The 23,277-nt window shown below is 37.9% G+C and overlaps 1 protein-coding gene across 2 annotated transcripts in view; it reads right to left on the bottom strand.

Annotated features, from left to right (window-relative positions):
* Nucleotides 1-521: 521 nt before the first annotated feature.
* Nucleotides 522-23,277, bottom strand: part of scn12aa (sodium channel, voltage gated, type XII, alpha a) — a 50,650-nt gene continuing 27,894 nt past the window's right edge. Inside the window, exons 9-28 of one of the 2 annotated variants that reach the window (XM_049478833.1) lie at nt 20,471-20,612; nt 19,930-20,127; nt 19,600-19,782; nt 19,103-19,453; nt 18,216-18,333; nt 17,493-17,731; nt 17,071-17,244; nt 15,583-15,939; nt 12,192-12,620; nt 10,072-10,186; nt 9,114-9,268; nt 8,607-8,780; nt 7,357-7,383; nt 4,751-4,873; nt 4,051-4,323; nt 3,409-3,462; nt 3,159-3,300; nt 2,968-3,068; nt 2,603-2,873; nt 522-2,440 (exon numbers count right to left, since the gene is read on the bottom strand). In XM_049478833.1, coding sequence (XP_049334790.1) covers nt 1,212-2,440; nt 2,603-2,873; nt 2,968-3,068; nt 3,159-3,300; nt 3,409-3,462; nt 4,051-4,323; nt 4,751-4,873; nt 7,357-7,383; nt 8,607-8,780; nt 9,114-9,268; nt 10,072-10,186; nt 12,192-12,620; nt 15,583-15,939; nt 17,071-17,244; nt 17,493-17,731; nt 18,216-18,333; nt 19,103-19,453; nt 19,600-19,782; nt 19,930-20,127; nt 20,471-20,612 — 4,855 coding nt within the window. In that variant the 3' untranslated portion in view covers nt 522-1,211. The remainder of the gene's footprint in view (nt 2,441-2,602; nt 2,874-2,967; nt 3,069-3,158; nt 3,301-3,408; nt 3,463-4,050; nt 4,324-4,750; nt 4,874-7,356; nt 7,384-8,606; nt 8,781-9,113; nt 9,269-10,071; nt 10,187-12,191; nt 12,621-15,582; nt 15,940-17,070; nt 17,245-17,492; nt 17,732-18,215; nt 18,334-19,102; nt 19,454-19,599; nt 19,783-19,929; nt 20,128-20,470; nt 20,613-23,277) is intronic. The other variant, XM_049478834.1, reaches the window with a different exon arrangement.

The raw sequence follows: 23,277 nt of genomic DNA, 5'->3' as shown, positions 1-23,277 counted from the left end.
CACTTTCAGTACGAATGAACCAACAGCAATGCTTCATAATTACTTAAAATGTGTTTTTACTACACTGATTTAAGGAAAATGCATACTAGCTTGCTTAGCATTTCCTATGGTAGCTAACTAATATGTTTATGTTAATATGCTAACAAGCTTATGTATGTCCAATTTACTACATATTTATATACTTCAACTTCTTTTTTCATTTTAATGGCGCTGCTTTTATGACGTTTTGTACTTTTTATACATTTTATAATTGGTGTGCACTGCAATTAATTTACCCCATTCTGGATTAACCAATCAATTCAATTACATCAATTAGTGCTTTACCACTGGCCTCAGGATGAGTTTCTGCAGCTTCTTTGTTTTGTTTTGTTGTTTTTTCCATCGAATTGTAATATTTTTCCTGCTCCTCAGCCATAAAGGTTTTACCATTTTATTTTTCATGTTTTTTTTTCACTTTTACATTTTTGTATCAATGTTAAGCAGAATTCAAGTAAAGTGTTGCCAAAATGCGAACAAAAATGTACTGTAATGATTCGTTTATTTGACTCTTCATATACAAAAGGTTCACACACCACCTTTTATCAGAGATTTCTTTGTTGCTGTGCTCATTAAAAAGAGCTACTGAGTATAAATGTCCTAAACATGGACACTTCACTCCCCAAATCACAACCACTGTCAAGTTTCTAAAGTTATTTTTCCCTCTAGTCCCAGACGGCTAACCTACACAAATCTAGTAATAATTTATAGCCTTATGGAAATATATTTTATTATACTCTGTATAAAATCTGATAATTTGTTGAGAAATATGTTGTATTGCAAGTATATTACTATACTAGAGTTCCATCTTGTTGCGAGGTAAATTCGATTCAGGATGGTCTACTGATAAAATTATGTGCTTTATCCATCCTGCCATATTCATACACCCTGAAGTTGCTGGTTGTCTATAACAGAGGTACAATAACATGGCTTGTGCACGTTTAAAGCATCATAGAAACAGCAAAAACAACATGTTTGAGAGTCCACTAGTTAGGTTCTGTATGCCTTTGCATATTCAAACGTAGCAAATAATATCATAAAAAAGCATAATTTCTCAATGAAATTTCCATGAAATTTCTCCATGTGTCATAAGCATCAAAAGTGCTCATCTTGAAAAAAGTTTGTCCTGACACTCTTCAGCATAACAGTTTTATATATATAAAAAAAAGCAATTCCTAAAGAAAGGTCTCTTCATAAGTCTCAGCAGATGTGCAAGTCTCAAAGGGTGCAGGAACCCTGGAGTCAGGTAACATTATCAGGAAGTGTTCACTGGGAGCCTTGGTGATGGTCTCGTATGAGGGAGGGAAGGAGTGCAAAGACTCTTCAACTACTTCCTCCTCAGGACCATAATTCTCCTTAATCATACATGCTATGAGCCCCACCCTTTCTGGTGTGCCCTCTACATCTGCACCCTCCTGCTTTATTTGTCGGTACAAGTAGGAAGCCTGCTTCATCTGCCGCTTGACCAGGTGTCTCCTGTAGGCACGCTGGATGACAGTGGCTGAGACGTCCTCCTGCTTGCGCCGGAGGGTGGTAGTGATGGGCTCATGAGAAATCTTTGAAGGGTTGGTCAACATGAACTTGTCTTCCATCTGTTGCTTGAGGGCATCCATCTCACCCGACTCGCCCAGGACGCGTTTGGTGAAGGCAAACAGGATGTCCAGGCAGTGGATTTTGTCTCCACTCACCATTGGAAGGTCCATAGAAATCAGCTTAATCTTGTTGGGCTTTGCAATCCGCAAGGGCTCAGACAGAGCATCTGCGAAGTTGGACAGCATGGAATACTCAATGAAGTGTGTGGCCTCTACATCAAACTTCTCCCACACCTCATAGAACATCTCAAAGTCATCCTCGCTGAGAGGTTCTGTGCTCTCCTCTGTAGCAACGCTGAAGTTCTCCAGGATGATGGCAATGTACATATTTACAACAATAAGGAAAGAGATAATGATGTAGCTAACAAAGAAAGTTATCCCCACTGAGGGATTTCCACAGTTTCCCTTGGTGTTTGTTCCCGTGTTAACAATGTTCGGGTTGCATTCCTCTGGCGAGTTGTTCAGAATAGGATCCAACAAGTTGTCCCACCCAGCTGATGTGGTGATCTGGAACAGGCATATCATGCTGTTCCCAAAAGTCTCAAAGTTAAACATGTCATCAATCCCTCCCTGCTTCTTGACGTAGGCGAAGTTGGCCATGCCGAAAATGGCATAAATGAACATGACAAGAAACAGTAGTAGGCCGATGTTGAACAGAGCTGGGAGCGACATCATTAAGGCAAAGAGTAACGTCCTTATTCCTTTGGCTCCTCGTATGAGCCTGAGAACTCGGCCTATTCTGGCCAGTCTGATCACTCTAAACAACGTTGGGGACACAAAGTATTTCTCTATTATATCCGCCAGGACAATTCCTATAAGGAGGAACAGATCAAAAAGACCACGTCAGATTTATTCTATTGTACATTTCAAAATCAATATAAAAATTCTGCAAAGATCAAAGCCCAATAACTAACTAAATAATAAACAACAGATATAACAAGTAATATTCAGAAACTCAGTCAGTCAGTACTCACCAATAATGGAAAGGATAACCACAACAAAGTCAAAGACATTCCAGCTAATGGTAAAGAAGTAGCATCGAAGGGCAAAGATCTTGACGAGGCATTCGGTGGTGAAGATGATGATGAAGGCCAGGTTGACTTTATTGAGGATGGACTCCATGCGATCCGACTGCTCGTCCGTCTCGATCATCATGGTAATCATGTTTAGGATGATGAGCATCATTATTGAGATGTCAAAAGCTTGTTTGGACACCAAGTCGAAGATGAAGGCTTGCAGAATGTTCTAGATTAACCAAAGAAGTGGATTAACGAATTAGTTAAAAAGCTAAGCTAAAAAGAAACTGGCATAATGAGCATGAAGGCAAATACTGATTTACCGCTGGCCTTGGTATGGGCTTTTGTGGCTTTTTTGTCCCCAGTTTTTTCATGGCATTGTAGTATTTTTTCTGCTCCTCAGTCATGAAGATGTCCTGTCCACCTTGCAACAGCAAAAAGAAACCAGTCTTAGTTTTACTTGATATCTACATATAAAGGAAACATTTTTGCCAAAACAGTAAAGTATCAGCACCTATCTTTCTCTTCTGCTGATTGAAGTTGTCAATAATAACACCAATGAACAGATTGAGGGTGAAGAATGATCCAAAAATGATGAAGATGACAAAATACAGGTACATGTAGAGATTGATCTCCTTAATTGGTTGTTCTTCCACCTGTGGTGTACAGAAAACCAATTGATTCAGATGGCTGCATTTGGATTAATCTAGAGAATCATTCATCTTTGTATGTTGTCTTTTTTTCCTTAAGTGAATAATGCTTACCCCACGGGAATCCACAGCTGCATACATTATTTCCATCCAGCCTTTAAAAGTTGCCTGTTGAAAAAAGACACAGTTAAACCTTAACTAATTCCATCAGGGCAGCATCGAGATATGCTTAATAAATAAACAGAAAAATTACTGTAAATTAGTCACAGTTAGCTGTAAAGGCCAATTTCCATCTGTATTCCCCGGATATAACAGTCTCTCTTATGAAAAAGGATTTAGAGAAACATTTAGAAACAATGTTCTAAAATATAACCTTCAAATAATTACAACATGATCTACATCTACCTTACTTTCATTTAACCCCTCAAAAAGACAACGGCTCAACCAAGAGTCAGTATAAAACCGATGGGACGCGGTCACCAGGGGAAGCCATTGCCTTGGTAACAGGCAATTACATGCTTTTGTGAATGACTGAAAGCAGACTATTTCCAGAGGTAAATGATAGGTTTGAGACCAGGGAGGAGGTGAGATGACTCAGCAGAGCCAGGGGCACGGTTGCTTGGCTACCTCACTAAATAATATCTATTGATAAGAGGTATTTTAAAACAAATATGACATGAAGGATATGCTAAAATTGTTGGTTTACAAATGACAAATGGGGAAAAATCCAACAATCAGAGTAAATCAGGGACTTACGACTTGCAGAAGTGAGAGGTAACCTAACCCCACGTTGTCGAAGTTGACCTTCACTTTGGTCCAGTAGAACTGAGTGTCATTCATGGACTGGCAGTCCGACTTATTGTTTACAATTGAGGCATTGTGAATGTAGCCTGTCCTGTTGACGCACTTCCCAAATTTCCCGGCAAAAAGGTTGACGCCCATGATGCTGAAGATAAGCCAGAATATCAGACACACCAGAAGGACGTTCATGATGGAAGGGATGGCTCCAATCAGTGCATTCACCACCACCTCATCAACAGCAAAAAACATGTTAGATTATACAGCCACAAGACACCTTCCCTCAAACCAGCAGTGCTACAAAGTCTGTGAAAACACTGACTAAAAGGTGATGCAATTTGTACTAGAATATGAGGACATACTCTCACAGATTATTTTAGTGGATGTAAAAATAGTTTAAACTTTCCTGAGGACACCACAAATCTGATACACTAAAATTATGTAATGGAAGTCTTTTAAAATGAGACCAAATTACGATTAAAGCAACAATAAGCCTGATATCTCAAAACTAATGCCTTATCTACCCACTACAGTTCAGCTACAATTGTGGAACATGACTAAATAAATATGTATAAATAAATAAATAAATAAATAAACAAACAGAATACTTGTGATGTTTAGCACAGTGAAACTAATGAAATAAAAAAAATGTTCTTACTCGCATCCCTTCGAATCTGGACAAGGCTCTCAGAGGTCTGAGTGCTCTTAGGGTCCTCAGGGATTTAATAGCTCCGAAATCGGAATAACCCAGTGAGTTGGCCACCAAACTGATTAATGACACCTGAGGGATGAGAGCACAGATGCACAAAATGTTTTAGTCAAACAAACTACAGATTGCAGGACTTGGATCTGGAGCATCCTTTATTTTATCGTTCTTTCTGATCTTTATATGCCACAGAATGAAGTGGTCAATTAAAGTGTTGGCAGAAAGTGCCGTTCCATCCTATTTGACATCAGTTGATGGCTTGAACTAAAGTGACTGAACTTAAATTCCAGGGTTAATAAGGAGGCCTGATATCAGTGACACGTTTTACTTAAGGTATTTTAAGAACGATTTATATAATAGGACTAATAGCACCATTTCTGCACCAACAGCTCAGTTATTAGAATATGAGAGGAATTCAAGACCACGCAGATTCTATTCCCTCAACAGTTTTGTGTTTTTCACGCTCCACCATACCTAATTCATGGTCAACACATTTTCCTTGCTCAAACTGGAAAATAAAAGACTATGACCTCAAATTACCTCAAATACAAAGGAATGAAGAACCAAAAAAAAATCTCTATTGCATAATAGCATGTTTTAATATACACACATATACTATTTATTAAAATGTGTGTACTGTTTGAGTGTACTTTTTAAAGTCTGTAAAAGCCTTCAAAATATCAGTTTAGGAGTTAATCATATTCCAAACAAACAAGGCTATTACAGACATATGATTGGTACCTTAGCAAATCGTACAGTGGCATGCAAAAGTTTAGGCACCCCGGTGAACATACTGTATTTGTTAATGTAAATAGCTAAGTAAGTACAAGATGGCCTGATTTCCAAAAGGCACACTTTGAGACAGCCGCAATAATCTGTACTCTATATAACAAGCAAACATTAATCACTAAAAAAGGTAAGTAATATCTTCATAACAGTTTAAGAACAAACATATCCTGGAGAAAGCAATGTGGTTAAAGCTGGCAAAATAAATGGTGTTAAGCACTGTAGAGCCAATACGTGTATGTTTTGTTTTGGGACATTCTACAGGAACACGCTTATTGGGACATTTAAATTCAGCAAATTCTGCTCAGTTTATAATTTGGTTTGTTTCAAATACACTTCCACTCTATTCTACATTCAAAAGAAGACAGAACAGTATGGTATTCCGCTGTCGAATGACCCGTTGCTGATGACTGTGGCTGGAAATGACATGAAGTCTGTGAGAAGCTAATGAGATGACATGAAAAGACAAAACAAGACAAGTATGCACATATATACACTTTACTCAGTGCACATACCCACATACTCAACTATATATGCATATCTATATGCATATATATTAAATAGAGTGAGGTTTTATAAAGAATTGAATCACTTTTAAATAAACATTGATTCATTTTAGCCAGATTATATTTTTTTGTGATGGCCAAATAGTATCCTGAAGCCAAATGAGGATACTGTAATAATTGATCTTTTTTTTTTTTTTTTTACTTTTCACTAGTCCCAAGAATCGCTGGTTCTTTATAAAAGATCCTATAAAAGGTACTTTATAGATATTGTCCAATATATTGAAAAATGCCTTTCTGTAAATGGCTCTCACAAACTCTCATCAGTAACTATTATACAAAAATATATATAAATACAGTTTTACAATGAGCAGCTACATTATTAATACCGCCTTGTTGCTGCACTCACTGTTCATTTTATCAGCTCCACTTAATCTATATTCTATAATTACAGACTGTAGTTTGTTAGCCCCTGTCACTGTTCTTCAATGGTCAGGACATGGTGGGTCATGGTGGTGTGTGTTAATGTGTGATATGCTTGTATAAGTGGATCAGGTACAACAGTACTGCTGGAGTTTTTAAACACCTTAATGTGCCTAAAGGACTAAGAATAGTTCACCAACCAATCAGCGTCCTGTGACTATGGGGGTCCCAAAGACTACCAAGGTACACAGAGAAACAGATTGACTACAGCCACTATAGTATACAATGGTCTATATGATCAGAGGAGCTGAAAAAAATAACAGTGAGTATAGAAACAAAGAGGTGGTGGTTATATTTTTGTTGATTGGTGTACAGTATAATAAAAGTACACAGCTGTGTAAACGTTCTAGCTTTTTCCTTCCATTACATTAGATCGTTACATGACATCTTGCATTTCCATAATCTAAACTAAGATAAACTCACAAGATCACCCTTTTAAACTGAAATTAGTGTTCAAACCTATGATAAAGTGAAAAGATACTAACAAATAAAAAATAAAGTTCCTTATGCTAAATCTTCTGCACAGAAAGATTTTAGTTGATGGGTGCATTTACATTTGATATAAAAGCCAAGGTCCTGCACATGTGACCACATCAATGTTACAAAGTCTGTAACTCCACACACTTTGAATGCAAATAAAGTGCAGATTGGGATTTTTCCTACGAGAGAGAGACTGTGGCATTTATATCTCGAAGTGGAACACGTGAAGCAGAAAAAGCAGCCGTGATGCAGATGCAGCTTATCCTAAGCGATTACTCACCTCTCACCTTCACACTATGAACTTACCCTATCATTAGAGGTGTGTGTGGAGATCTGTACGGGGTCAGACGAGCGGGTGAGACCAGGAGAAACATAAAATCTTGTATATGCAAATCAAATGCACTGATCCTTTGCCTTGTTACTACTTATATTGGTATGTTTGGGAATGTGTGTGTGTGTGGGAGTCAGTGTGTGGTCTTTGCTATCTTAAATTTAGCAGGATTTAGTTAATTTAGTTTTTAAATATTTTCCAAAGGAAACCCCAGAGAATTGTCTACCTAATGTTAAATTATGATACTGTTGTGAAAATTCCAGATAACTTTAAAGAACAAAACCTTTCAAAGAAAAGAAATGCAGTATTAAACAGGCTAAAACTAAGATTTTCTACTGGTCCTTTTATTGGGTAAAACACGATTGTGCACAGTTGTTAATATTAATAAGAGACTTTACACTAAACTGAACTTTATATACGTTGTCCACACATCTCAACTTTACCTTTAACTTCAGATCTCCAGTGACAAGCTTTACAACTGTGTGTAAAGCTAGCAGTCCTACTTTACCGTGTACAATATATACTTTGCTACTTTGCTTCACCGATATACACACGGTATGACAACCCTAAATTGTTAACCATAAGGTCACTTAGGTCACTTACACCACGTGTAAGGTTACTTACACCATGTTAAAATCCTCAACAAAATGTATGTTACCAGCTGATCAAAAAAAGATTAGGCAGTGCCACAAAAATTGGATCCTCACACCACACATATGGATTTCTAAATTAGTTTAAATGTATAGAGGCAAAAGGCAAAGATGTGATACCTCACTGCTGTTTTTGGTGCTCAAGATATCAATTATGAAAAGAGTTTCCGCACCAAAGGAAACTACTAATAAATAAAGAACTGGTATTGGTTTATTAGCGATGTTTTACTCGCATATGAATCCAAAGTGGAGCTTTCTTTTTTGGTGTCAAAAGTCCTTTAAAACTTTAAAAGTTATAATATCTAACTGTACTTACTGTGAAGCATGGTGGTGGTGGTAGTATGGGAATATACCTGGATGCCTTGTTACATCTAAAGGGATAGTTCGGTCATGCAAAAAGACACTGATCCATAGCACATAAGCAAGTCTACCTCTAAACTCTTTTATGCAGTTCTATAAATTTAAATTTAATTTATTAGGTTTTGGTTCAATCTGTTTAAATTTTAAATCAGGCAAGCACTTTTTTGTGGCACTGTGTTTCATATAGTAAAATTAGTAAAGAGAAATAAACTTACATCCACGATCAGGAAGTCCAACCAGCACCAGTAGTTGGTGAAGTATTTCTTAAAGCCATACGCAATCCATTTGAGAAACATCTCCAGCACAAATATATAGGTGAAGACCTTGTCTGCATATTCCAGTACCACTTTCACGACTTTCCTCTGTTCAATATAAATGTCTTCAAATGCCTGGAAAAAAGAATTGAAATAAATACTGGAGTGTGGACATTTCCTGATGAAACAGAAAGAAATTGAATGTGTGACTCATATATAAAGTACTTCTAAGGTGCAACTAAGCTAAATCTTTAACCAATATTGTCTTTTGTATATAACATAAGGAGAGAATAAATCCATAGTTGCTGGTTTGACATGGTTTGCAACAAATGTCAAAAAGGTCAGCTATGAAACTATTCACATGGAATGTAAATTTAATTTATGCTTCATAATTAAATATGTACTTTTTACATATCATGTAAATATAAAAAGGAATTGTATGCTCTAAAGGTTTGAGCAGCTTTTTACCAGAGCTCCACTGCTGAGGAGAATCATGAAGATAATGAAGGTCTCAAACCAGCTGTGTTCAACTATTTGGTAGCAGGTCTTCCTCAGCCTCCACCAGGCCTGGCCAAGGCCCTGTGTGGTATTAATTTTACAGCACTCACAGCGACGCACACAGACTGAAACAAAATTAGACAAAAATAAGATTATTCACTCAGCAAACAGAAAAGAGGAGTAAGGAAACTAACTGACTAAAAAACACTGTGTTCAAGGACATCTGGAGTACATGCCTGTGTCCTCAAATACTCATTTGTTATCTTATGTCATAAGACCTGGATTTGGGTCAGCCAGTTTGAAGTGAAAACTGCAGATAAATGACCTACATCTAGTGAAGCTATTTGTCATACATGGTTTAAAATGGTGACTACCCATTCCCTTTGGGCAATTTTTTTTTTTTTTTTTTATTAAAAAAATTATTATTTTCTTACCCTAAATTGATCAACAAAACTACTTGGCTATCTTAGCTGCTTAACCTTTTAAATTCTTCAGAAATAGAGTTGCTTACAGATGCTTTAGAATTGAAACCTGTATTTATATTAGCATAGCTGAATAATGAGTAGTTAGTATATGAAAGAGACAGTGTGAAAGGGACAGTTTGTACGTTTTTAGTCAGAATGTGTAATTGCACTAAGCATGCAAGAAAGTACATTTAAAAAACATGCAGTGTAGTGCAGTCTCCTTTCAGATTGGATAAATATGGTGATTTCTGGATTCTATCACGCTCTTGCAAGCTCTCTTTTAGCTCAGCAGCTCTCTTTCAGCTTGCTCTCTTCGGTTCTTATTCCGCATTTATTTGGTTTAACAATGAATAAATGCATGCAGTTCTGATATCTCTGTTTGCAGTAGCTCGTTTTTAGCATTATTAGAAGCACCAGGCTATAACTTAATTATAGCTTTAGACTGATAACTATCAATTACTTACACTCAGGGAAACACTCTTCTGGCTCCATGGTGTCTTCAATTAGCTCAGACATCTCATCTTCTTCCCCAGGCTTTCTCAGATCCACGGTACTTCCTTCTGACAGACTGACCACTTCCTGAAGGAGATAACAGGCTGATGTTCAATTTTATTCTTCACAATATCCTCAGCAATTGCGCATATTGAGCAAAAGATTTTCACTAATCCTTAATAAATCTATCAGCATCCACAATGAAATTCACAAATCCTAGCACTATATACCAGAGAAGTCTGATAGACCATATGGTGCCATACCACATTTGGGCTTATTGAGAAGAACAGACTGCCATGAATATTACTGACCTGTGGCAATTTCTAAGGTGATTAGTGAGAAACACTAACTGCAGGCCACATGTATCAGCTATGGCTGCCTCAAACGGAGAGCAAGCTGTGACTGTACTGCCAACAGCCCTGCCATCTTAATGCCATTTTGAGGAGATTTTCCGTGGGTGGTAATGGCAGCATATTTCAAATGATTTACTAGGATTACTGACCCGAAGGTGCTGGCAAAATCCAATAATGTCAGCGCCATAATCCTACATGAAGGAGCCAGTGAACAGTGTGTGTGTGTGTGTGCATAAAAAGAGAGAGAAAAATGAAGGGGTTGTAACGTGAAAGTTTTGTCATGTCAGCAGAACAGAACCAGTCTAATGTCAGTTTAACACTTACACTAGATTTTTTCATTCAGCCTAAGAGATTAGTGAGGTCAGGTACTGATAATGAGTGATTAGTTACAGATCAAAATAGATCAAAAATGCCACTCAGACTTAACCCAGAAACACTGGCTGGATATATTGGCTGTGTATTATACTCATCTTTGTACCAGATGCTACTGGACATCTCCAGAGCATCCTATTATATTGGCACTGCTATTTTATTGTGGTTAAACAAGCTGGGCATGCAAAACTACATTTTTCATTTTACATGTTCATCACAGTATTGCTGTGAGGATTTGATTTCATTTATCTACATGAGCATGTAGGCATATTGAGGTCAGAATGCAAGTACAAAAAAATACAAATGTACACAATTACCTTATACACTCTGAAATTAAAACTGATATTCAGCAGTTTCACTGCAGATACAATGTCCTAAAATGCAGGGTTATAACCGTCCAGTTACGAACTCACGACAGAGCGTGAATGTGCGGAGATTGCTCTCTTTTTAACAGTGCTGCTGTTTGTAAGCAACGTGATCATTATGAAAGAGACAAGCCTGCTGAGCATTAAGATTACACAACTGGTCACATGGGGTGCTGAACCCACCCCTCCAAGGGCCACTGTGTCTCTCACTCACAAATCGTGCAAAAGTTACAGTATCTCAGGTTCTTAAACTGTTACAGTACTTATTGTCTAGTACAGCAGAGTGCAGTATTTACTGTCAAATACTAAAAAAATATAGTAGTTTCTTATCCAGGAATGTAAAACAAACTTTCTACAACTGTTTAAATGTCTTATCTTTAGCATTCTCAGTTTCGGCATGGTCAGAACAAAATAACAATATATATGTCACTGGTTTTGATTAAGTTATTTACATATATATAGTCCATTAATGTTATAAAAGGCATGAAAAGCTTGTATTGATGCTCTTTCTTAGGGCCCTCTAAACATACCTAAACCCTGACTATTCATGTCCACCTGGCTAAAAATGTATTAAAACATAATGGATTAGTATTATAAGCCATTTACATGCATAAAAAATCATTTCTAATTCAGTATTCATTACAATAGTTCCACAGGACTCTTGATCTTGCCTTTGGCAAGCTGGTCTACTTGAGCAGACGCATTTCTCATCTCCGCTCTTATGTAAGGGAGACTGTGCTGCAGCTAGGATCACCTTGTCTGTGGTGCAGCTTAACAGCTTATGAATCCGGAACAGCCTCCGCATATCCAAGGCCGTTACACGACCCCATCTACTGCCTGACACACACACGGAGAGCACTCGGCCCTCCCGCACATGCCACATCTTCTTGTTGACCTACGAACTTGTCTCATTTTGGGGAAAGTACTTATGTCCAATCAGAATGTCGATAAAAAACAAAAAAATTAGTATCAAATGAGCAAGTAAGAAATGTATTAACTCACCGGTTTGTTATCCTCATCCTCTGACGTCTCAGTGTCCTCTTCCTCTTCCTCCTCCAGGAACTCCACATCAGACTCTCCAGGTGCAATGGGAACACATATGGTCAAGTTAGGATTGGTCATGTAGCTGTCCTCCTCTTCCGTAATTATGTACTTCTCTCCATAGCGCCCAATTCTCCCAACAACCCCATTACATTCAGCATGGTTGCTGTTTTGACACTTTTTAGCTCCTTGGCCCTCCTTGTTCTTCTGGTTGCGCTTGGTCAAGTTGCCACTACAGAGGTCTTTGATGAAGGCCAGCAGCCACGTGAGGCCGGAATGGATCCGTGCAATGGCAATCTGCAGGTTGTTCATTTCGCCATCATCATCCGGAGCTGACAGGTTGTCAGAACTGAAGGAGCTCAGCAGCAGAGCAAGGAACAGATTCAGCACCTAGAGTTAGAAACCCAGAAAAAAGAAAATCTATAAGAGATTTGATCTGCAGTTTTCTATGTGCTCACTGGTAGGGTATATCTGTCTACTATGTTCTGGGCACAATATAAATAAACATTTCAGGGTGTTTGTTATCTCTGCTACAAGGCATGTGTGATTTTACAAGGCATGTGAACAGTGGTTTTATTGTTCCTTTAGGACCCATAGACTATGCATTACCAGGCTTACAAAGATGATTTTTTAAAGGTCTCATTCCATCGTTTTTAAATTCATTTTAAAATGTCTAGTTGTCGGCTTTAGTATGAATGAATGCCACGTGAGCCGTTTTTTTTTTTTTTTTTGGTTAAAAAAAAAAGTGCTCAGGTGTTTCTATATAGCCCTGCTTTACTTCACTGAATTAGAGGTCTGTGAAGAAAGACAGGATTTGGCTTTCATGCATCTTGTTGCCTATACATACGCTTGCCATTTCAGGGACATATCTGTTCACATTACAAATAAATAGAGCAAAAACTGGAAATAATGCTTGTAATGTGAACATAACCTTATATGTGAATAAACCCTGAAAAAAGTCTGTGAAGACAGGTCTTTCCACTTGTCCACTCATTTGTTTTGGCTTACACAAGATGAGCTCGATTAATTTCATATAAATTCTGACATGTCTGGAATTCATACTGTTACTGCTGTTTCTCACACTGTGAGTTCTGTTCAGTTAACTGTAATTGTATTTAAATATTTAAACCTTATAAAAGCATATTTAGCATTTCTGTCACATGCTAAATTCATGATATTCACATATTTCCTGAGTTGCTCTGTTTTATTTACCCCCAGGCTATGCTGGGGAGGGCATTTGGGGATAATCACAGTAGAACAATGAAACTTAGCAAACATACAGTATGCGTGTTGATGGTAAAATTGTAGCAATGAAAATGGAATAAACATGCAAAGCACAGTATTTTCGTATCCAGTCTCAACACTTCTGAATCTGAGTCGGCGCTGATGGTCTAAGTGAGCTAAGTGCTCTTGACATCAGACACTCTACTCATATGACGTCTGTGCTGTCAAGAGCCACTTAAAGGACTAGTTTTATCCACATGAATTTGTCATATTTTAAATTGAGCTCTAAAAAAATGTTAGCATGAAAGATTTACCTGCTTCCATTTACATTTTTATCGACTCGGATGTTTGAGGTAATTTCACTGTAAACCACCGCCATGCAAGAAGTCACAAGACAAGAACTAGTATAGAGCCTCCTGCACTGAGTGTGGATGTGGTTTCTGCCATAGTTGTTTGATTACAACTGATTATGATAGTAGTAATGTCTTCTACAATGTATTCCAAGTGTACATGTGCCAGTGTGTCTCAAGGAATATTAAAATAGATTACATTTAGTTTATACAGACTGTGAACTTCATGTTCTCTATGAGATTTTTTTTTACTTGGGTTTGCAGTACAATACATTTTGAGTACCCCTGTCTGATAAATTCCCTTCTCTAACTACAGTTTTTATGATTTATGAAGGGGTGGTATTTAAATTTCTCCTGCCATATCATTATATCATGATTAGATGGTTCATTTTTGAATGGTATAAAAATGTATGAATTATATAATACCTAATGTTCTATGTTTTACTGTTTCCCTAATTTGCTTCTAACCTGTACAAGATAGATATTTGCAAAGTGAGAGTGACAGTAAAAGAGTAGATAAAAGAGCAAAGCAGAGAGACGGGCAAACATATGACAGATGTGTTAATCCCATACTCAGCACCAGCCAAGTGCAACCCGCCATGTCAGAGTAATTTCAGTAATAGCCTGACCTCTAGGAGTGAGTCCAGATTAGCCACGCTGATGGGCTATGTATTAAAACACATTTCACCATATCGCCCTAATAACAGTCCTCTTCTGTCAAGTATCTAACAAGGGGAGCAAAACAAGAGGCCACTTACAATTCCTGTGATTGGTTCTCCCAATCACAACATTCTCTAAAACAAATGCAAGTAATTTCCAATCCACTTCAATAAATCTACACTTTGTACGAAAATTATTAATTCATTATTGTTATCTTTCAAGGAAGCTTTGCAATAAACATTTACAATTTGTCTCTGGTCACCTCACACTCACACAATCTACTGCATCTTTATGTGTCATGGAAAGACTTGGAACTGACAAAACTACAATATAAATACAACAAAAATGAGTTTTGCATTGGAGATACAAGGCCTACAAAGTTAACAAATAAAGGAACCATATATCACTCTTTGGCACTAAAAGGTACTTTCTGCTGTTTTCTGAAAACATCAAAAGTGCAAACAAAATACAGATCAAATACAAGCTACTACTAAGACTAGTACTGGTTTGATATGTGACTATGTTCACACAGCAAGTAAAATGCCCCAAATCAGTTTTTCTCACCAAATCCTTTTTTTGTGTAACCTATATCTGACATTCGTCTGAAGAGTTCATAATGCTACACTGACACAAATGCACAAAAGAGCAATGCTTCTGCCATTTCTTTAGACAATTATTTAAATATAGAGTGGGTGCCATGTGTAGCTTCTGAATTAGTTCGAACAAAGACATTAACAAAGACATTAAAAGGCTTATTACCTCTCTATCCTACACTAAAAACCTCCATCACTGCTGTTATTCATTTTTTCTTCTCTTTTCGTCTATTTATTAAAAATGTTTAGCTGGACTGATGTAAAAGTTGCATGAATTCCAATCTGGCTATAAATAATGGGCTGCACACATCTCTATCATATTTGACAAAAAAATGGATTAGGGCTACTTTTAACTGCTCAAAGTATGTGACATGCTTCTGTCTGTTTTCATTGCTAAACACTATATGATAAATCTATGATTATAGAATGCTAATTGGTGGGGTATCAACTCCCCCACTAGCCCAGCTTTGATGATTTTTGTGGGCTTTTTCTGCAAATTATTGCTGTAAACATTACTCAACTCACCACCAAGTTGCCAATGACCATGACCAGCATGAAGACCAGGATGCAGAGGGGCTGGCCGGCCACCTCCATGCAGTCCCACATGGTTTCAATCCACTCGCCGCACAACACCCGGAACACAATCAGGAAGGAGTGGAAAAAGTCCTTCATGTGCCATCGTGGCAGCGAACAGTCTATGCTGATCTTACACACACAGTCCTGGTAGTTCTTCCCAAACAGCTGCATGCCCACCACAGCGAAGATGAACACGATGATAGCCAAGACAAGAGTCAGGTTCCCCAAGGCGCCGACAGAGTTGCCAATGATCTTGATCAGGGTGTTGAGTGTAGGCCAGGACTTGGCCAGCTTGAAGACTCTGAGCTGAAAAAAGCAAAGAGATCAATGAAGCCTATGGAATTACCAGAATTTTTGCATTGATTGCTACATTTAATCTAAACCAGCAATAAACAAACAGCTGCATCAGTTGAGTAAGTCTCTACAGTGCAGACTAGTAGAAACTACCTGAACTTCTGAATTGATTTCTAATAAAATGTGTTTTCATTGTCACACCCACTAATTCAATGATGAATGAAAAATGCATTTAAGGAGCAAAGAAGCTTTACATCATGATGCTCCTTCCACCATGCATCTAATTTGAGATTTGATTTTCTTCAAATGCTGCATTGCACATTTGTGCTGAACAATTCCAAGTGTGACTTAAAGATAATGGTCAGACCACATTTTATCAGTAATCAATGCAGAATTAATTCCTACTGAAAAAAAAAACACTGGAGAAATGGTTTTAGATGAAAGTGACATTTTTATCAAGTTGGGTAAGCTAGGGTTAATAATCCTTTGACAGGCTATGTATATAAAATATATCAAAATATACTCTAATATTATATACAGCAGATTACAAGGTTAGACCTTTTTCATGATTATACGTAATAAATAAGAAACCAAATCCTCTGAACGGTTTCCCAGAAGTAAAGCAGAGTGAATGTAGTTGCTTTAGTAGGGGAAGTTGTAATATCTAATGGTCAGTGGAGATGACCCTGAAGACCAAACTATTACCGATAAAGGAAACCCGTCATTCCATTTGGCTAAACACCACATGCCCTGTATTACAATTTGTTTAAGCGTCATGATTGAAGTGGACCTGAATATGTAAGCCACTTTCCCATTCGTAACTTGGCATATTTAATCTTTCTAATGCAGTGGCTTTGTATGTTAGTTTGCAAGTGTGTAAAAGGTTATAAAATGCCTGCTTCTATTTTAACATACATATTTATAAACATATGTTTCCTGATTTCTGTGCAAAGTACTGGGTTAACATAGGATGGGAAGATTTCATACAGTATTAATAAATAAATTACTAAACTAAAAATAAAGTACTTAACTAAAGAACCCTTGGAACCTGATGGTTTTTGACCCTATGATTCAGAATAAAATGTTTTGCCTTCCACTGAAATGGAAGCTTTCTGTATATGTAATCCTCAGGTGTGATCTTACCAGTCTGAAAGAGCGGAGCACAGATAGTCCCTCCACATTAGACAGGCCAAGTTCCATCAGGCTCAAGCAAACAATAATTCCATCAAAGATATTCCAGCCCTGCTGGAAGTAAAAGTATGGGTCCATGGCAACCAGCTTCAGTACCATCTCAGCTGTAAAAATTCCAGTGAACACCTGAAGGAGAAAAATCTTAGAGTCACTACAAAGTCTCAGGAAGGAATTGTAGCAGATAGAGAATAACATGCCAAATTGTAAAGGTGTTAAATTTCATAATGCAAATTTTACCATCAAACCCCCTATTTAGACAACAGACCGTATTTTTGGCTTGTTCAGGACATTGCACATAACTCAAATACCTAACAGCAGATTTGTTAACAAGAAACATGAATGAGTAAGCAAGCATGAAATAAAAAAGTTCTCACCAGGTTTCCCACACTGAGCATGCCGTTGAACTCCTCAGTCATGGGGTAGTGTTCCAGAGCCATGAAGAGTGTGTTGAGCACAATGCAGATGGTAATGGCCAGGTCCAGGAAGGGATCCATCACCATGATCTTCACCCCATCCTTAAACTTCATCCAGACAGGAGCGCACGTCCATATAAGGTACTTCTTAGCAAACTCATACCAGCAAGGAGGACACTTCTGACGGGACTCTTCCAGTTCTGAAACAAAGACAAGAATCCTTAAGATTTGATCACATGGGTTTTTCTAAGAGCAACATCATAAAAAGCTTACTATGAAAATGTGCTATGTTGTTAAGTTGATATCAACACTGTGATACAGTGGGCCAAATTCAAAAAGTGCACCCGCAGGTTTACTATAATGTTAAAAGGCAATAGTATGACTGTAATACACTTCTTTGGTCATAAACATAAATTACTATTTGTTTTGTCACTAGTGTAAAACCTTTTTTTCCTATGTTTGTCTGTCATTAGTGTTTTTATACACTACACTGTAACACAAAAAAAAACATTCTGCATTGATGGATAACTGCTGAAATAATTTCTTTTAGGTTTACAAACATACATGGCCTCACACTCTGCAGTACACACACTAAGCTGAATATGTTAGATGTTTAAAGTTTGGTGTGAGCATCTTGGCAAACAGCACAGATTAAAAAAAAAGAAAACTGGAAGCATCACCCACCATCCATGGCATCACTGAAGAAGCTAATAGAGCTCAGTCCTCTCTTCCTGCGAGGAGGTGGTGCCTCCACCTGCACTTCCGGTACGGGTTTGGGTGCCTCAGTGGCACAAACAAGCTCCTGTTAGCCACCAAACATACAGAATACATACTAAGTGAGCCAACAGCTAAGATAATTCTAGGCATAAAATAACAAGCAACACAGAACAGTCATAGCAGAGCTAGAATATGATCAGTTTAAAGTAAAATGCTACTACCGTATAGATAGATGTAACTGTAGTAGTTTAATGCACTGTGTAATTAATTAATAACGGCAGAAATAATGAGTACTACTAGCTCTTACTCTTATCTTTTTATGTAAAGAGCCTTAGCGCTTTAAGGATATGCCAATATCAAGGTAAAATACATACAATTCAGTGTCGCTGAATAAGATGGTAATATGATCTTGTACATTTACATCCAATTTGGTTTATTCTATGCAGCTTGAGGTAACATGGTTACGGTGCATTTTATAGAGGGTTTGATCATCAGCTAACTACTTAAAAAATTTGGAACAGGTGTTGGAAAGCACCGGTCTATCTCCCAAATATGGCATTTGAAAACATTTCATAACTGCTGTATGTCCATGCACAGATATAATAACTCTGGTTATGTCTGAAAGCTGGTAATTTTTTTAAAACTCTGTTTAAAATACACTTAAATAGTTGGCTGTATAATTTGCTGTTTACATTCAGTTTCTGATTGGGTCCATGTCAGTGGATGTTTAGGCAATTCCTTTTATACAACACTTCAGGCCACCAATATTGGAACCCTCTGAAAACTACCACTTCTACCACTATTAACCTCTATTGCAACCAATCACTTCAATCACTTCAACAGCTGCTACTGACCGTGTCCTCTTTGACCTTTTCCATGCTGCAGCCAGGGAAAGAGGTGGGTGTGTGGAGGGTGATGCCAGTTATTCCATTCTGCTCTAGCGAGAGATTAAGTCGTCCATTAACAGTAAGGGTGGGCGTGAAGACCTGTGAGCAGTGGCTGCGTACACTTCCAGTCCGGCGCTTGTGCCATGGAGTGACTGTGGACCCTGCCCTGCTCCGGCAATCACCGATCACGCTGGTCTCATCGTCTGCAAAGTCAGCCTCAGAGTTGTTCCGTGGACGGAAGGTGAAGATGCTGATGTTGCTTCCACGCCGCGAGCTCAAAGGATGGGAGGAAAGTGTAGCCAGAAGAGGGTGGGCAGGCTGGAGAAATAAAACAAAGAGAGATACAGAGAATTGAACAAAGAGAGACATATGTTAAGGTTGGTTTGTCCTTAAAATGACAGAAACATTGGATTTACAAAAGACAAGATTTACAAAAAGATTTCTATACTTTAAAGAAATCTCACCTTCTCTTCAAAAGGGTCAAATTTGGGAGATCTGAGGTCTGTATCTTCCTCTGTCTCCTCCGACATTGTTCTGTGGGATCTGGATCTGGCCCGGCGATCTCTAGAGTCTCTACGTTTGATTGGAGATGGAAGCAACTCTTGTGCTCGAGCCAGCTCAGCCTCCTTGTTTCTTTTTGCTAATGCCTAATAGAAGAATTAAAAATATACTATTTTACCCAGCGTCTTCTATGAACTGCTTTCTAATCAGAAAGATATTGAGCATTGACTTATCGCTTCAAATCACAAGAAATATTGTGTAACAATGGAGTTAAATGAGGATGTGAAAAATACCCTCTGATCTCTGCGAAGTTGTTCCATGGCCAGCTGGAACTCTCGCTCTTTCTGCCAGGCCTCTGCAATTGTTGCCTGATTTTGCTCTTCATAGGCCATGGCCACCACAGCCAGAATCAGGTTCACCAAGTAGAAGGAGCCCAGGAAGATAACCAACACAAAGAAGATCATGTATGTCTTACCTGCCGAGCGCAGGGTCTAGCAAAAAACAGAGGTAGAACATATACATGAGTGTAGTGCCATTCAACATTTTGGATTATATTATTCTCTGAATATTTTTTCTTTATTATAGGTAAACATTACAATGGTAAAATAACATTTATGGTTCTTTTGTGATCAGTGACTTTTATTATACCATAAAGATTGCCATTCAGTAACTTAAGGCAAAGCAATCCAAATACTGGCAGTATACAGCACTAGATGAACTGTACAAAACTGCCTGTTAAAAATGTAAAAAAAATCATTGTACTGTACTCATACCAACCAAACCGTGATTTTTTTAGGGTTATATGCCTACAACTTAGATTAAGTGACAGTCTACCTGGTGGTAGAGGTTTTCCCAGTAGTCTTGCGTCATTAGTCTGAAAAGAGCCAGGAAGGCCCAGCCGAAACTGTCGAAACTTGTGTAGCCATAGTTCGGATTTCTCCCAGTCTTCAAACAGTCGAACCCATCAGGACACTTTCTGGATGAGACAAAGACAGCAGGGAGTTACAACCTGAACAAGGCGAGACAACCATATTCACCAAACTTCTGCTGAACACACACATGGAATGTGGCTTCCACTTTTAACCTATCCGTCCAATAACTACAATTGTATAGCGAGGAAGCAGTAAGGGTTAAGGGCCTTACTCAGGGGCCAACCAGTGGCAGCTTGCTCAGGTATTGAACCCTCCAAACTATCATCCTAAAGTTGGTGTCCAAAACAACAACAAACAACTGGTAATACTGGATGATAAGAATTCATGGAGAACCCATGAAAATGACAAAATTCTGAAAGGTCATATAACTAATTCCATGCAAAGAATGAACGGCACATTTTGTATCTTTACTAGAGATGCATGACAAACACTAATGAACAGACAACCATTGTTTTCAGCAACTTCAGCAACATTCAGTAAAATCAGTCCCAGATCATAGAGAGTGAAAGATTAAGCAATAATGTGAGTTTGGGAGAAACAGCCAACTTAACTTAAAACCCCAGCAGTTCAGCAAACTGTCCTTAGCGTGAAATTCATGAAGCACTCCAACCAGCCACCATTAGTCCACCTTAATGTTTAAGTGTTTGTACATCACAAAGTATCCTTACAATAAAAAAGATGGTCCAGAAAAAGTGAAGCTGGACTCCTCGGTGCCCTCCTGTTTACTTTTTATTATTCTGTTTTTTTTTTTTTTTTTTTTTTTCAGAAAGTCTCATCCAATTGCCTGATGTGGTACTGCCATCACATGATCATAACATGATCATATTGACGTAATAAACATACGTCAAATCTGATTTCTATTTAGTTTCTAAGCCTAATTTCACCATTTCTTGCTTGCTTGATATGCTTGATGAAAAAACATGATTGAAAACATGTTTATATAATGTGAATGTGTCACAAATAAATCTAAAATTAACACTAATAACTACAACATAATATAATTCTCCTGATTGCCTAATTCTATTCTAAACGCGTATCATTATTGGCAAGTACAATAATAAACGTACGCATACTGCTACTCTGTTGGAAAAAAGTGATATCTATGAATCCCTAATCTTTACAAAAATATTGTGGCTGTGTAATAAATGCTAAAATTCTTATGTATGCAGTATGGAGTATTGGGATAAAATTAAATCCCACTGCTTAATAACACAAAATAAACAAATTCACTGTATTTGTGTGTTATCATATTAGCTACGAAAACCTCAGTCTGAGCCTCACAAGACATTTTACAATAGCATGTATCAAGGTCCAAAGGGGATTATAATGAGACAGATGGGTATCAAGTTGCAGTTGAATTTTTTTTCCAACCCATTGCCCTCGGCCCATCCCATCTCTCAGTTACCATGGCATCATTAGGTTTGAGTGGCAGGCGGGAGTAGAGGACAGAGCTGTGTCAATCTGAAAGAGGGATCATTTAGTAATGGAACTACCAACAGCTGGAGAGAGCACTGCCTCACTTTGAGGACATCTGTAAATCTGTCACAGAGAGAATGGGGGAGGAGGTAAAGGGGAAGAGAGAGACAGAGACAGGAGGTAAGGGGAGGAGACGGGGTAAAGTGGAGGAGAGAGAGCACAAGAGGCTAAGCAAGGCAAGTTTATTTACACAGCACAGTTCGTACACAAAATCAATTTTAAGTACAGATGCAACAAAATAAAAAAAATGGACCAAAACCCGAAACTGAACAAAAAGAAACATTTGTCTGCAGGCCACATACTAAGCACTGCCGGTTTTCATTCATTTAGCAACTTTTTCTTACTCTATGCTGGCAGTGATTTGATTGCATTATCTAAAATGTTATTTTTTTTATCTTTTCACTGACCCTGAACACCAAAAGTGTTTTTTTGCATTACATAGATAAATAGTGTTTAAACACTGACAGAAAACATTGTCCCGTGGTATGTTGTGATGTTTTTCATTCACTTGAATTTTCGCTGTGTGAAAAAACACACCAAAGAAAAAACAAATTGAACTGCACCAGAGTAAACCAAATACTGTTATAAAAACACTAAAACAGTTACCAAGAGAAGTGATAGGAACACTTCAGGACACTTTAAAATACTACTGTCTGTCTGAGTTCAGGAAAAAAGACGTTGGGATGGTCAGATCAGTGAAGAGAGCAGGGATTAAGGATGCAGGTGTAAATTCCGTGCATTAGCAAAGATCAGATGTGCACAGGGGTTGCTATGAGGACACTCAGAGTCTCTATAGTAACAAAGTCCTGGAAGTGGTTGCCAGTGGAGACCACAGTAAGAGTGTCTCTTGGGTTTAGCCACTCCAGAGTAGTGTGTGTATGTGTGTGTGTGTACTGTTTTGTGTGTGGGGGTTCTTGTGTGAATGACATTTCATCAATAAATCTGGCTCTGCCATTTCAATAACACATCTGGGATGATTTAAAAAAAAAAAAAAAAAAAAATTAATAAAAAGAGGCCGGAGAATATATATCAAAGAACAACAAAGTATCGCAATGTCAGTTTTTTCCAGTATCATGCAGCCTTTTAATAGTCTGTGGCAAAGCTGTATATACAAACATAAAAAAAAAAATTGCACTCAGAAGAAAGTGTCAGACTGCAATGCGTCAGGAACCTTGACAGCCCAAGGTTCTGTTAATGAGGTCCTGCAATCAGTGGTCCTATCTTTTCAGAACC

This window comes from Astyanax mexicanus, chromosome 4 (genome assembly GCF_023375975.1).
Source record: "Astyanax mexicanus isolate ESR-SI-001 chromosome 4, AstMex3_surface, whole genome shotgun sequence".
Lineage (NCBI taxonomy): Eukaryota > Metazoa > Chordata > Actinopteri > Characiformes > Acestrorhamphidae > Astyanax > Astyanax mexicanus.
Note: the sequence above shows the minus strand (reverse complement) of the source record. Positions and strands in the feature narration are given on the sequence as shown.